This window comes from Gekko japonicus, unplaced genomic scaffold, assembly GCF_001447785.1.
Source record: "Gekko japonicus isolate JY-2015 unplaced genomic scaffold, Gekko_japonicus_V1.1 scaffold203, whole genome shotgun sequence".
NCBI classification, from domain to species: domain Eukaryota; kingdom Metazoa; phylum Chordata; class Lepidosauria; order Squamata; family Gekkonidae; genus Gekko; species Gekko japonicus.
This window is the reverse complement of record NW_015170280.1, coordinates 602,347-617,515: the sequence shown is the minus strand read 5'-3', so window position 1 is coordinate 617,515 and position 15,169 is coordinate 602,347. Positions and strand designations below refer to the sequence as shown.

Here is a 15,169-nt window from a genome sequence, read left to right as displayed (position 1 = left end):
TTATGCCCTGAAAATCTTGTTGGTCTCTCGGGTTTAGAATCTAATTTTCCAGCTACACTGGAGCTTCAGCTATGGAGCCCAGAGGAGCAGGTCTGATTCGGATGATGTTCATCTGCTGCCGTTTGGAATTGTGAGGCCTCCTGTCCTCCTGTGTTGCCAGCAGCAGGTTGGGAAGAAGAAGCCTCTGTGTGCTTGCTGTTTCCGAGAGGGGATAGGGAAGAGAAGCTGCCACTGTGTTGTGTGTGTGTGTCGTCCCCCCCCCCCCAATTGTGTTATGGAGCTCCTTGTGAACTGGACAGGTTGATAGAGGCAGGTGGGCTAAAGTGGTGGAGTTCCTCTTTTCCTTCTGGGACTGCACCTGTGAGGCAGGCAGAGCTGAGCCACTAATGCTGGAGTGGTCCATATGTGTTACTCATAATTCCCATTCAACAAAGCATAAACATACCAAAGGCCTCTTTCCCACACCAGCTGTTGAGAGCACGGAAGCCTTCAAAATCCCAAGCAGCCTGAGGGAAGGCTTCTGCCCTCAAGAGGAATGAATGTCTGAGTTTGGCCTTATTGATTTTATTAAATTTGTGAATCACCCAGTCCCTGCATTCACAGGGCTCTGGGCAATGTACAACAGTAAATAAAATACAATATAAAACATTCAATACAGTCTTAAAAACAATCCCCCAGATGGCATCGAATTTTAAGCCAGTTCTGGACTGTGTTGCCACTTTGCAGGCAGAACCAGGAGGAGGCCAAAGGAAAAAGCTGGAATAAAGGATGGGGTGCCAGCCATGACAGGGCCGATTGCGTTTATACTTCCTTCCACTGATTTGGCTCTGTTCCCGTTTTTTCCTAGCTTTTTTTACAGCCTGTCTAGTTTGTGCAGCAATATGTGTCCCCCTGAGAGCACAGATGCTGGCCACCCCTGACCCAGACTCTTGTCCAAAGCAGGCCCATCCACCAACACTCCCACAGTTGGTGTGTGCCCTGGCCCACTGAGCACGGCCCCATGCCCAAGGAGCTGCCAGCTCCATACAGTGCTGACAAGGGAGTCAAACCCAATTCTCTTATGTGATGTGAGTGCTGCTGCTGAGGGTTCCTCTTTAAGTATATTACTTTATTGCTATTATGATTTTTCATAGAGTGCTAAAAAATGCCCTCCAGTGAAAGACAGTGGACTGTCATGCCAAACTGTGCAAGGTACAAAGCTCTCTTAGCCAGAATCCGGTCACTGGTCCATCTGGCCCAGTCCTTCCTGCTCTGACAGGCAGCGCCTTTCCAGGGTTTCCAGCAGAGAGAAAGGCCTTACTCATCTTTTGCTGCCAGAGGTCCTGTCACTAGAGATGGGGTGGGGTTAGGGTGGCCAGGTCTTACCTTGCTGCTGGTGTGTGTGGGGATCTTCGCTCCTCCCTGGGAGCTTCAGCTGCATGATGTCATCATGCCACCAATGTCACACGTCTATGTTCTAGGTTTTGGGAAAAACTGTATGGTTTTGAGCCCAAATTTACCATAGAGTTTTGTCCAAAACCTAGAGCGTCGGTGGCTTGATAACATCGCATCTTCTTCGTGGTCTCTGTGCCTCACACCTTGGGATATAGTGCGCCTGCGCCGACCCCGATCGGTATTGTAGAAAGCTAAAGGGATTTTCACCCCCACTCCCCCGTCAGGTGCTGGGCTCAGTGCACATGACTAGGGGAGGGGCACGACCATCCCGCCAGGTCTCTTCTGACCGCCGTGCTGGTAGACCTTCTACTCCTCGGTCGCTAAAAAAGACTTTGGCTTCGACCACCTTCTTTCCCTTTCTAAAATTTGTAGTTAGCTAGTTTTTAGTTGTAGTCTAGTTAGTTAGTTAGGAATTTCTTTCTTTGACTGTCTGCTTCGGCAGACTATTTTTCTACCTCCCTCTTTTCCGGCCTATGGCCAAACGGTGTGGTTTCTTTCGGTGGTGCTGGAAGTGCGGCAGTAAGATTGCCCCCCCAGACGGACAGTCCCTTTGTTTGTTGTGCCTTGGGGAATCGCACCGAGTTGACTCCTGCGCCCACTGTGCCAAATTCTCCCAGCAAACGAGAAAGAATCGGGCAGCTAGACTTTGCGTGGCACTAATTGAATGAGCTCTTTCACCTATGGCATCATCGCAGGAGACATTGGGATATGCCTGAACATTCTCTGACACCGAGCCCACCCGATGCCGATTGCTCAGTGCTGAAACGCCCGATCCTGGCTTCGCAGTCCTCAGTCCATACACCTGCGAAAAAAACCTGGGTGGGCAAGGATGATAGGCCTGTCAAGCACAAGAAGCATAAGAAGTGCTCTTCTACCAAGACTCTGACACCCCAACGCCGGATGGCGGGGGTGAATACAGATGCAGCCACTTCGCTTGACTCCTCAGGCTCACGGAGTCTGAGGATGATATGGTCCTGACGCAAATCTCCTGGTCTCCGAGTTTTCAGAGTCTGCACTCGGACCAGGGAGTGGATAGGGCTCACCCGCCCCAGCAGGACTCTGATGATTGGGATCGATCACCCGGACAGTTCCAACCACCCTCCTGGGACCGATGCCAGTGGCAATACTTGTATGGGGCGTACCCGTTCCCTGGTGGTATGCCCTGGCTTCCTCCTCGACCACCCATAGATTGGGACTGACAGTCTACTTCATCCAGGCTGCCTCGGTATCGAGAAGTTTCTTTGACACTGGAGTTCGCGAAACCGCAACTTTCAGTACCGATGAACAAGCCGCGCAAACCTGCACCATCAATACCAACACATTCCAAAGACAAGTCAGAACCGATACAATCGACACCGATTTGCTTGGCACCATTCTCTGACCCTTCAGAGCAGTCTGGCTCCTCTGAGGGTTCCCATTCTGGTGATGAGGGTGTTCCCATTCAACCTGAACAGTTCCCTCCCCAAAAGGTGGAGGATGATCTTCCTATCTCTCCGTTGGAGGATGTTAAGTCTTATGGGGACTTTGTTAAAAGGATGGCCCAACACACTGGCACTTCCGACTATCCAAAGGATGCCATAGAACCAGTTCCAGTGCTGCAACAACGCCTAGGTTTCTATTCTCATTACTTTACTGTTCCGAAGAAGGATGGAGGCCTCTGCCCTATCACAGATCTCAGAAACCTGAACCAGTACATTGTTTACAAAAAAATTTGCATGACAACTCTACAGTCTATCCTTCCCCTTTTAGAGAGGGGAGTCTGGATGGTAACCCTGGACTTGCAGGACACCTATTTCCATGTGTCTATCCATCTGTCCCACTGGATGTTCCTCTGTTTTGCAGTCGGCAATGACCGCTTTCAGTACAAAGCCCTCCCCTTCAGGTTCTCTACTGTGCCTCGCGTTTTCACCAAGGTAATGGTGGTCATTGTGGCTCACCTTTGTCTACAGGGCATACAAATTTTCCCGTACATCAACGGTTGGTTGTTGATTGCAGAGACCGAGACAACCTTGCTCGAACACATTACTTTAACCTTCAACACCCTATCAACCCTGGGATTGTGGGTAAATCTAAAGAAGTCGATGCTCACCCCCTCCACTCGGGTGCAATTCATTGACACAGTCCTAGACTCGATACTCTGCAGGGCTTTCCTGCCACCCAAAAGGGCGGAGGACATTGTCGCCCTCATTGGCCTCCTCAGAAAACAACGGATGGCTTTTCTGAAGCAGATACAACGTTTGTTAGGGCTCATGGCCGCAACTACGTCGGTCCTGGTCTTTGCCAGACTTCAAATGAGACCACCCCAGCTTTGGTTTATTCAAAAATTCCACCCCCAAAACAAACCTCAGTCCCTATGCTTCACTCTTCCGAGACACGTCCTAACCTCTCTCCTTTGGTGGGAAGACAGGCAGAATCTATTGGAGGGAGCTCCATTCCACCGTCTGGACCTGGTAGTCACTCTGACCATGAACGCATCTCTCTGGGGCTGGGAAGCGCATCTTCAAGGCCTCTGTGTGGGGGCGCAGTGGGACCCTCGAGTGACACAACACCACATCAACTTTCTGGAGTTACTAGCCATTCAGTACGCGCTAAGATCCTTCCGCCACCTAGTGACTCACCAGGTAGTTGCGGTTCTCACCGACGACACCACGGCACTCTGTTATCTCAACCGTCAGGGTGGGACAGTGTCCAGGAGCCTCTGTCGGCTAGCCACGGAAATTTGGAATGAGTGCCAGTCATGGGGCACGTTTCTAGTAGCGGCCCATCTACCAGGAACCCTCAATGTGCAGGTGGACTTCCTGAGCAGAGGAGGTGCGTCATGGCATGAGTGGGAGATCAATTGGTCATATCTATCCCCGATTTTTCAGAAGTGGGGCCATCCAGATGTTGATGCATTTGCGACGCATGAAAAACAAGAAGTGTCGCCTGTTTTGCTTCAGAGCAGGAGGAGATCTGCTCTCTCTCGGGGATGGTCTCCTTTATCCGTGGACTCAAAGATACCTGTTCCTTTCCCCGCCTTTTCCCCTACTCACCAAGGTAGTAGCCAAAGTGTTATGGGAAAGACCGTGTTGCATCCTCATAACCCCATGGTGGCCCAGACAGCACTGGTTCCCCACTCTCCTGCACATCTCCAAGGGCTCCTTCCTCCATTTTCCACCGACTCCGGATCTCCTTCTGGCACAGGACAGGCAGGTGCTGAATCACAACATGCCACATCTGAAAATGACGGCATGGAGGATTCTTTGGCAGCACTGAGAGACCGAATAGACTTTGTGCTCTCTAATTGTCATAAGCCTTCTACTAGGGCTTCTTACACTGGGAAGTGGAAGACCTTCCTGTCTTACCTACGTCTGTTGGGGCTACCCCCTCCCCCCACTGATCTAGTTATAGTGTTTGGGTTTTTGTTATCACGTTTGGATTTGGGCCTCAGTTTTTCTTTGTTGCGGGTGTACTTGGTAGCCATCTCAGCTAATCACCCTGAGGTGGATGGACATTCTGTCTTCTCACACCCAAGGACCAAGCAGTTCTTGAAAGGGCTCAGGCACTTGTTCCCCCAGTCCTGTGGTCCTTTGCCAGCTTGGACTCTTCCCCTGGTACTTACTAAGTTGATGGGCAGACCCTTTGAGCTCATGGCTACCTGTAACTTACAATTCCTCTCCTGAAAGACTGCCTTCCTGGTAGCGATTACCTCGGCCAGGTGGGTGAGTGAATTGTCAGCGCAGGTGTGACTCTCCGTACCTGATGTTTCATAATGATGGTGTTACCTTGGCCCCAGATGTCTCCTTTCTGCCCAAGGTAGTTTCGGAGTTCCGACTCCGAGCGGACATTGTTCTCCCTGTGTTCTTCCCAATGCCTGAGAGCGATGAGGAATGTCGTCTTTACTCCCTAGATATCAAGAGGGCTTTGCTCTTCTACGTGGACAGAATGCGGCCTTTCAGAAAGACCCCAGCTCTGTTCGTCTCTCATACGTTACCTTCACAGGGGAAGAAGTTATCCTCTCAGCGTCTATCCAAATGGATCGTGGAGACAATCAAACTTGGCTATCTGCTTGCTAAGAAGCCGCTCCCGGGTCCGCTACGAGCACATTCCACCCGGGCAATTGTGACATCCACAGCCTTCCTGTGGGGTGCATCACTTGGTGACATCTGCAATGTGGCAACCCGGGCTACTCCTCACATGTTTGTGAAGCACTATGCCCTAGACGTTCGTCTTCATCAGCATATAATGGTGGGACGGGCTGTGTTGCAGGCGGTGCATGTCTAGGACCTTCAGCATCCTCCTCCAGGTAGGTGGCTATTGCTTTCTAGTCTCCCAGGGTGTGATGCACAGAGACCACGAAGAAGATAAACAGGTTGCTTACCTGTAATTGATGATCTTCGAGTGGTCACCTGTGCATTCACACCACCCGCCCTCCTTCCCCTCTGCTTTCGGTTCTTTCCTTTTACTTTGTGACTGAGGGCAGCGGTCAGAAGAGAACTGGCGGAATGGTGGTGCCCCTCCCCTAGTCATGTGTACTGAGTCCAGCACGTGATGGGGGAGCAGGCGCGAAAATCCCTTTCGCTTTCTACAATATCGATCAGGGTCGGCGCAGGCACACTATGGGTGTGATGCACAGATGACCACTCGAAGATCATCAGTTACAGGTAAGCAACCTGTTTTTCCAGGTGATGTCATCATGCCATGTTGGGGGGCATTTGTGGGTGGGAAGGAGCCTGCAAAAACAGGGAAACCCCCACTCTGATCAGGGGGCTGGCAAACCTAGGAGGGGTTGTGGCTCAGTGGGAAGAGCCTCTGCTTTGCATGCAGAAAAGTCCCAAGTTCAATCCTCAGTATCTCCAGTTAAAAGGCGCATACTGTAGATGACGTGAAAGACCTCCACCTGAGAACCTGGAGAGCTGCTGCCAGTTTGAGTAGGCAATACTGACCTTGGTGGACCAATGGGCTGATTCACTACAAGGCAGCTTCATGTGTTGGATGTGAGGGTTGAAGCCAGTGCTCTGTCCCTCAGCTAGCAAAACAGCAGTCGCTGAGAAGTCGTATGTCAGACCTCTGTGGGTCTAGATTCCATTTTTTTTTTTTGTCTGATTTTTTTGGGAACAGAGGACAAAGATGAGACCGCTGCTCGGACGTACCTCTCTGAACTGAAGAACATCCACATTCACCTGGAGGAATGTGAGCAGCGGCTGGTGGGGACCATCCGGACCCCGAGCAGCACCAGAACAGATGGAGATGCTTTACAGGAGAACACTTTCCGTATCGCTGAGCAGGAGGTGAGTATTTCTGCATCTTAAGAATTGGGGTTGTGGTTTCTAAAAGCTTCTGCTGAAATAAAATATTGTTGGTCTTCTAAGTTGGAGCAAGACTCCCATTTGTTTTTTCATTCTCTCCACAGCGATTGAAGGAGGATTTGCATCATTTGAAGGCTGACGTGGAACAGCTTTCCGAGAGATGCAACATTTTCCTGCACAAATCTCCAACAGGGTCCAGTGCCCCACATCTTCGCTCTGAGCTTAACCTGCTGGTGGAAAAGATGGACCACGTTTATGGGCTCTCATCCATCTACCTGGACAAGTGGGTTCTTTTGCTCTCAAACCAAAAGAGGGGCCCATGTGAGGTGGCGTCGATAGGGTTGCCAGCTCCAGGTTGGGAAATCCCTTGAGATTTGGGAGGATGGTGCTTGGGGAGGGTGGGATTTGGCAAGTATAATGCCATAGAAGAGAAGAAGAAGAGATTGGATTTATACCCCGCCCTTCACTTGGAGTCTCAGAGCGGCTTACAAACTCCTTTCCCTTCCCCTCCCCACAACAGACACCCTGTGAGGTGGGTGGGGCTGAGAGAGCTCTGACACAAACTGCTCTTTTTCAAGGACAGATGTGCCGGAGCTTGTGACTGACCCAAGGTCACATCAGCAGGTGCAAGTGGAGGAGTGGGGAATCAAACCCGGTTCTCCCAGATTAGAGTCCACACACTTAACCATTGCACCAAACTGGCTCTCCTGAGTCCTGCTTCCAAAGCACCCATTTTCTTTAGTGGAATTGGTCTCTGTCTTCTGGAGAGAAGTTGTAATTCCAGGAGATATCCAGGCCCTGCCTGGAGGTTGGCACCCCAAGGTGTCCACTTTAGACTACAAAAGCCCAGGTTTAAAACCCTGGGCCAGACTGTCTGTCAGCACAATACACTTTGCAGAATGGTTGTGAGGCTGAGAAGGGAAAAGATGGCTGTGAGCTGTGCCTCAGCTCCTTGGGGGAATGATGCAATACAAGAAGAAAGAGAATGATTTGAGATCAGGAGGATGGAGGGATAATGAGAATGGTAAAATACAGAGTTTTGAGAATGAACAGTTGTGAGATTTTGGCATTCACAAAAAATTGCAATGAGATTTGTAGCGTTCCAAGAGAAAATCCCTCTGGCCATAGAGTGTGTGTCCTCTGGAGCTAGCAGTGGTTTCTGCTGCGTTCTAGCAGGCCTCTGGATCTGGTTGAGTTCAAATTAAGGAGGTTTATGTTGTGCGTTTTGGAGGGGGGGGGGAGATTGAGAGGCCTGGAGCTGTATCCATCTTGGAAGCATCTTCGGCTGTGATGGTCTTCTCCGCTTTGCAAGACACAGGCATATAATGGAGTCCTTGCCTTAGTTGAAAGGAATCTTATTTTCTTTCCCTCTTTGCAGTTACAATACAGCACCATTTAGGCCAATTTAGTAACTATTCCTTTGTTGTCCCCCCCATTTGTGGCTTGGTTCAATGGTTTCTATGAAAAAACGCATTAGCAGAATAACGCTAATCCGCATTGATGTACTTTGTGTGGCTGTTCCTTTAATTGTCAGTAGGGTCACTTTTTCTTTACTGTACAGAAATCCTTTACTGTACAGTAAAATTAAAGAAATGGCATTGCTGGCAGAAATGCTTAGTGCTTGAGAGAGGGGAGGAATGAATGGCAGTGGTACTTTGATGTTCTCTGTCTAATCTGCCCCGAATGGCAAACTCTTGTGGATGGAGAACATCTGCCGTAGTTTCTGTAGTGAACATTACCCTTTCCATCTGGTAGGTTAAAAACTGTGGATGTCATCATTCGGAACACGCAAGGAGCTGAGTCCCTGGTCAAAGGGTATGAGGTCAAATTGAGTCAAGAGGAGGCTGTGCCTTTGGATCTGGCCACCATAAGGTCTCACCGAGCTGCCTTACAGGTGGGTGGCCTGGAAGCCGAGTCACATCATTTGAGGCTTGCTTGTACTCTTGTGCTGACCTACCGGATACTGCCAACCCGCCAGATCCCTCTTTGTCACCGGTAGCTGCCACTTCTTGCTGCCGAGTGAACAGCAGCAGAAACAGCTGGATCCGGCAGGCCTCATTCCCTTTTGCTTTTTCATGCCTGCCGCCGGTTCCTTTGGCAGCCAAGCTAGTTTGCGCTGCTGCAGTGGGGAGCATGTGGAGTGATTTGCTCTGAACCAGAAAGCAAGAGAAGCCTTGCATTGCCAGTTTCTGCAAATATCTCTTGCCTCTGCCATCTCAAAGGGCAAGGAAGATTTTTGCATTTTTATATATATAAATAAAAGATGGAAAGATTGCAGGTTTTAGTATGACATGTTACGACGTAATGAATAAACTTGAGACTTGCAGGCAGAGCTTTGGACGGGGGGGGGGCAATTATCTGAAATCCCTGTTCATGGCCTCTTCTCCCCTTTTTGGTCTCCCTGCTCTCTACACACACCTGCTTCCTGCTAATAGTAAACAGCATCACCTGTTTCTTCACTCTGTGTGAGCTGTTCCAAGCCCAAGAGACCTTTTGCTTCCCTTATAGGAGTTGTACTGTGTCAACTTTCTATCACTAAACCTTTTGGCTTGGTAGTTAGAACCTTTGTGAACGTACCATAGCATCACAGCTCAGCAGACAGCTGGGGCAGGACTTAGTGATGAGCCATGTGTCCAGTTTTCAGACCATAAGGTAGTCTAAACTGAGATGTTTTCTTTCTTTTTCTGTGTTAAAGCAATGGATCAGTGAAATGAATGAGAAGAACACAGTCTTTGCGATGTTGGAAGATGACCTGGCGAGAGCCAAAGTGGTGGCCAATCAACTGTTCTCTATGAAGCAGGAGCGCAGCCCTGATGTGGAACGCTACCAGGAGAAAGGCGCACAGCTGTGGGATCGTTGGCAGAGGGCCAGCACACAGCTTGAGACTCGGTGAGGGTTGCCACCTCTTGATAGCTGCCTCCTTGATAGCTTCTGCATGATCAATTTTGTCCACCTTAAATCTAGGAAGGAGAGTACTGAAATCTTCCTGCATATCCAGACAGCAATAGCGGTAATCTGCTCACGTTAGCACCTTCAAAGTCCCTTTGCTTTGTCCCCTTGCTGAGAAAATGACTCTCGTATAATTCCCTTGCATTGGCTCACAGAGGGTAGAAGCTGCCGCTTCTGATGGGGCTCTCCAGCCAGCTCTAGGCCAGAAGGAGTTACGACATGACTCCAGGATCTTCCAATCTGTCTTTTCATTGGTCAATAGCTGGAAAAAAACAAGATGTTCCTAGCAAAGAAATAGGAAAAAAGAAAAGAAGGAAGGAGCAGGAGAGAGAATGTTCATGGAAATGTATAACAGTCTATGATATTTTTTTTAAAAAAATCTATGCACTAATCAACACTAATAAATAAAATAAAATATAGCTGCCTTAAGAAAGTGATTGAGATAAGAGAAGGTGCAGGAAATCTTTGTGGTCCTGTTGATACTCTTCCTTGATGTCCCTGGGCAGGTTGTCATCTTTCTTCCTGTGAACATTCCCCTCTTTCTTACCAGGTGTTGTTTGCAATTTGCAAGCTTTTAAAGCAGCATGCCATTGCAAGCCTTTCTAGTCACCTGTCCTGGATGGCCCAGGCTAGCCTGATCTCATCAGATCTCTGAAGCTAAGTAGGGGCAGCTCTGGTTAGTACTTGGATGGGAGACCACCAAGTAAGTCCAGAGTTGCTAGGCAGAGGCAGGCAAAAACCACCTCTGACCATCTCTTGCTTGATAACTATGCTGTGGTGATGGGATCACCATAAGTCAGCTGTGACTTCACGGCAATTTTTTTTTAATTGCAAGCCTTCCTAGTGACAAGAGTCTGCCTGGGATCTCAGTCCAGTCTCAGGGAACTTCTCATCCCTTCCCCAGTCTTAAGCATTTCCTTGTTGCCCTTCTGCTGACTTCTCCAGCATGGGCAAAGGGCTCTTTAACCCGCTCCTCACGTATAGCAATAGAAGCTTGGGAAAAGCTCATGCAGGGGAATGAATGGCTGCCAAAGCTTCTGTTGTTGGTCATACTGGGGAGGAGTGGATTAAAGAGCCCTTTGCTCACCCCTGCTTTTGCAGGAGTCAGTGGCTGAAGCTAAGATTGTGATAAATGAATTTTTATTTTATTATTTATTTATCTTTAGATTTGTATCCCGCCCTACCCTGAAGGCTCAGGGTGGCTCCGAAGGCTCTGGATTGGGTTCTCTGAAACGGGATGATGTTCTCATTGTTGAACATCACAAAATCCCACCATTCCTAGCTTGTGGTTATAGATGCAGTTCATACAACTGCTCTGATGAAAGAGCTTAAAATTCAGAGCTCGTCTAATCCCACTCCTCTGCCCCCTTTTTTATTCTCTTGCATCTTTTGACAGCCAATTAGAGCTGGAGAGCATTGAGGAAGTGCTGAGCACTTACCGGAGCTGTCATGGGGCACTCATTCAGTGGATTGAGGAGACCACAGCCCAGCAAGAACGGATGAAGCCTGGTCAAGCAGAAGACAGCAGGGTCCTCTCTGAGCAGCTGAGCCAACAGATGGTAGGCTTGACATAGGGATGCAAAGAGGCACCTCAAGGAAGGGGGTGTAACACTGGGTTAGGCTTTTTAAATTACTGGAATAGTAATCGTAGAACAAAATTTGCTGGAGTTATTCCATCATGACAAAAAGATTTGCTGAAGCGTCTCCAAATCTGATGTGCAAATAGTTGCTGAAAGCATCGCACAACTTCCAGTTGACAACATTTCTGAGACATAAAAGTGTTGGGCTTGGAAAGACATAGAAACTTTGTATGTTATTACCCAATTTCCCTTAATCCCTGTTGGAACTTCTGGGCAAGTCCCAAGGAGTTAGGGCACACCAGAGAAACATGTCTGTATGCCTTTATAGAAATTTATGGCACAGCCTGAATAACCCTGAATAACCCAATCTCATCAGAGCTTAGAAGCTAAGCAGGCTCAGCCATGGTCCGTACTTGGATGGGAGACCATCAAAGAAGACTAGAGTCGCTATGCACTGGAAGGCAATGGCAAACCACCTCTGCTCATCTCTTGCCTCGAAAACCCCATGGTTTGGCTTCCTGGGTTGGTTGTGACTTGATGGCACATCATCCACCACCACCACCATCATCATCATCATGGCACAGCTACATTATTTATTTATTTATTAAATATGATTTTTAAACTGCCCTCCCCCTGTAAGGACAGGGCTTGGGGCGGTGTACAACAGTGGAATACATTCATATAATAAATACGTAATTAAAACAATTACAACACGGTAAAACACAACAGTCAGCCTAATAAATGATGCTAGGAACTACCAGTTGTGCCACTGCCTCATGGGGGGAAGGCCAGACAGATGGAACTGTCGCTGTCCTCAACCCTACGCCTGGTGGAACATCTCTGCCTTACAGACCCTGTGGAACTGCATTAGGTCCCTCAGGGCATGGATGTTGTTTGGCAGAGAGTTCCACCAGGTTGGAGCCAGGGCAGAAAAAAATTGAAATACCATGTACAGTTCCATCTGCTCCACTTTAAGAAAAGAGAGATGCCTGAGTAGAAAACTTCCAAGAAGTGCAACAAAAATCATAGGGGGTTGGAGGACCTTCCTCATTAGATGATGCATTTTGGGTGTTTGGGTTTAGAGAAAGGGAACATGAACATGTTTTGGGAGGAGAGAGAAACCTATCTGTCCCCTGTAAGTCAGCCAGTGAAGTTGTTGGAAGGTAGACAGAGGGCAGACAAAAGGTAGTATTTCCACACATCCTGCATAATTAAGTTGGTGAAATTTGCTGCCACCAGATGAAGTGGTGATCACTGGCTCAGGTGGCTTTTAGAAACAGGTTAGACATTGGCCACAATGACTAAATGGTACCTGCATGTTGAGAAGTACTTTTGAATACTAGATGCCAGAGACCGAGACCATGGGAGGGTGTTGCCTTCATGCCCTGCATGTGGGGATTCCCTTCCCTTGGAAACATGCTGCTGCCCTAGATGACTTTTTGTAGTGATGTTCAACAGGATCCCACTTAGGTTCTTAAGACCAAAAGTGTTCAGAAGGAAGGACTTCTCTTTCTCTGGAATTGAGCAAGAATTGTAATAATGTTCTTGTTGGCAACAACACAGTGACTGATTTCCCACAAGCAGCTGCACTGCCCTCGCTCTTCCCTCCCCTTAATTGTATTAGTCAATTTCCTACTACTTGCTGCGCGGCCACATTTTGACCTGCAGCATCCCCCAATTTTCCCTGCATCTTCTCGATCTCAAAAAACAGGGATCTAGAGGACGTGGGGGAAATCGGGGGATGCTGCGGGTCAAAATGTGGCCGTGCAGCAAGTAGTGGGAAATTGACGAATACAATCAGGGGAAAGGGAAGAGTGAGGGCGGTGCAGCTGCTTGTGGGAAATCAGTCAGTATTTGTGTGGGAGCTGTTACATGATGGGAAGGAATTAACTGATGAGGCCAATGACTGGAATGTCCCTTCTGTAATTCTGGTTTTTGATGGTGCTGTTATTTTGAATTGAAGGCCCTGTTTGCTGAAATAGAGGGAAATCAAGCCAAACTGGACCAGTGTCAGAAATTCTCTCAGCAATACTCAGCTGCTGTCAAGGTAAGTCAGTGTCCTGTAGTTATAGAATGTGTCTGGTGTAGCACATCTGGCACAGTGAAACTCTGGGGAGTCGGGGAGACAGGACAAGTAGTTCAGAGGAAGGGGTTGGTACCTGAAGTCAGCTCCAAAACAATCCTGACTCTCTCTAAGCAAAAATAGTTGTGCTGCAAAAGATGTTGACACTGGTTAAAGGTAAAGGAGGAAGATTTTAAAACCGTGTGGAGAGGAAAGAAGCTTACGGTGAATGGTCAAAAGAGACTGAATTTCAGTGCTTTGCATCTGGACATGTTGCTCAAAAGACAGGCATTTCAGAGTAGACTTGCTCTTCTTTTTTTGTATTTTTTACTTGTGAATGTTTTGTCCTATTGTGATAACGGACTATGTGAAAGTGTTCTAATTCAGTGTTAAAGGGTTGAACTCTCCCAGTAAAAGACAAAAAAATGCCGTATGGCTTGCAAAGAGAAGCGGTAGATATACTACAAGATACCTGCATAAAAGGTGATGAGAGACATGGAGAAAAATGAAACTGGCTAGTCAGGATTCAGCATCAAATGTGGCAAACAATTAAGCGTGGCTGTTGTCAGGAGGAATAAAGAGAGAGTTATTATTGGTAATCATTGGTGAAGGTTTTAATGGATGCTAGATCAGAAAAAAAATTATGGTAGATGACTTATGAATTGTTACCAAAAACTTCCTTGGGGGCTACAGATAATTTACAGCTCATGGAAGCTTCAAGATTATTACACCACAAGGAATGTGGTGATACATTTTTCTCCCTAACTTGCAAGTCTTATTCCAGTATCACCCTTTATTATGACTTGAAAAATATTAAAAGGAAGGATCCAGCACCAATGTACCTGCTACAATATTGTGGATATGTCTCACATTGCCACCTTATAAACAGTGTTGGTTAGGTAAATGGCTGCCTCAAAAAGAATTTAGATGGAGGCTCTTTGCAGGCAAGCCACCTGTGGCAAAACCTTCCAGGTATGGGCAGAACTGCTCAAATTGCCTTTTTTTTTTTTGAGACTGCAGGTGTGTGCACTGATTGCATTTTTTATTTCATTTCCATTTTTTTCCCTTTCATGACAAGTTACTGAAACATGGAATTTCCAATTCCCAACCTATGGAACTGAATATTTTTTGTCACCTCTGTATTCCCAGGACTATGAACTACAGCTTATGACGTACCGTGCTTTTGTAGAGTCGCAGCAGAAGTCTCCTGTGAAACGCCGGCGTGTGCTTTCCTCCTCGGATGCTATCACACAGGAGGTGAGAAGGCCCCTGCCAGCCCTTGCCTTTTTGGCATATGGAGCTGAGTGGGGTGGGGGAGGCAAGAGGGGGGGGTATTATTCAGTTCTTTAGACAGACAAGCTGCCTCTCTTTAGACATGCACTTATGCTTGCTGCTGGACCAGTGTGTAAAAGTTTCCTCCCTCGCTGTCTTTTCCATCAGCCACAGAGGCTCTAAACTCTAAGCATCAGGGGTTTGAAATACGTAGACTTCTTGGAACTGCTGGTTCAAATCCCTACAGGGGTCAACCCAGCTCAGCTGCCTGCAAGGTAAATAAAGAGCACCATGCAGTTCACTGTGTGTGTGGATCTTTTGGATGAGACCAAATAAAAAAGAGAGAGAGAGAGAGAGATTGGAATGGCCTCTTTTCTCCATGAGGAATCTAGAACTGTTATGAAAAATGACCTTTGAGTTTCTGGAAGAAGTTTGCACTGTGGAGAACCCCAAGGCCACTCTTTACTTCACTCCCTGATGGGAAAGTCTAGTAATGTGGTTGTGGGTTTTTAATCGTATAGGGAGGGGTTTTGTTTGTTTGTTACATGCCTCCCTCTCTTCCCTGGGGGAGCTCAGAGCAGTTT

At 47.9% G+C, this 15,169-nt stretch overlaps 1 protein-coding gene across 1 annotated transcript in view; it reads left to right on the top strand.

Annotated features, from left to right (window-relative positions):
- The window catches only part of MACF1 (microtubule-actin crosslinking factor 1), a 373,337-nt gene that overhangs the window by 189,437 nt on the left and 168,731 nt on the right, over window positions 1–15,169 (top strand). The window contains 7 exon segments of the mRNA XM_015417776.1: window positions 6,535–6,704; window positions 6,827–7,005; window positions 8,478–8,616; window positions 9,418–9,611; window positions 11,068–11,230; window positions 13,215–13,298; window positions 14,463–14,570. Of these exon segments, the coding sequence (XP_015273262.1) occupies window positions 6,535–6,704; window positions 6,827–7,005; window positions 8,478–8,616; window positions 9,418–9,611; window positions 11,068–11,230; window positions 13,215–13,298; window positions 14,463–14,570 (1,037 nt within the window).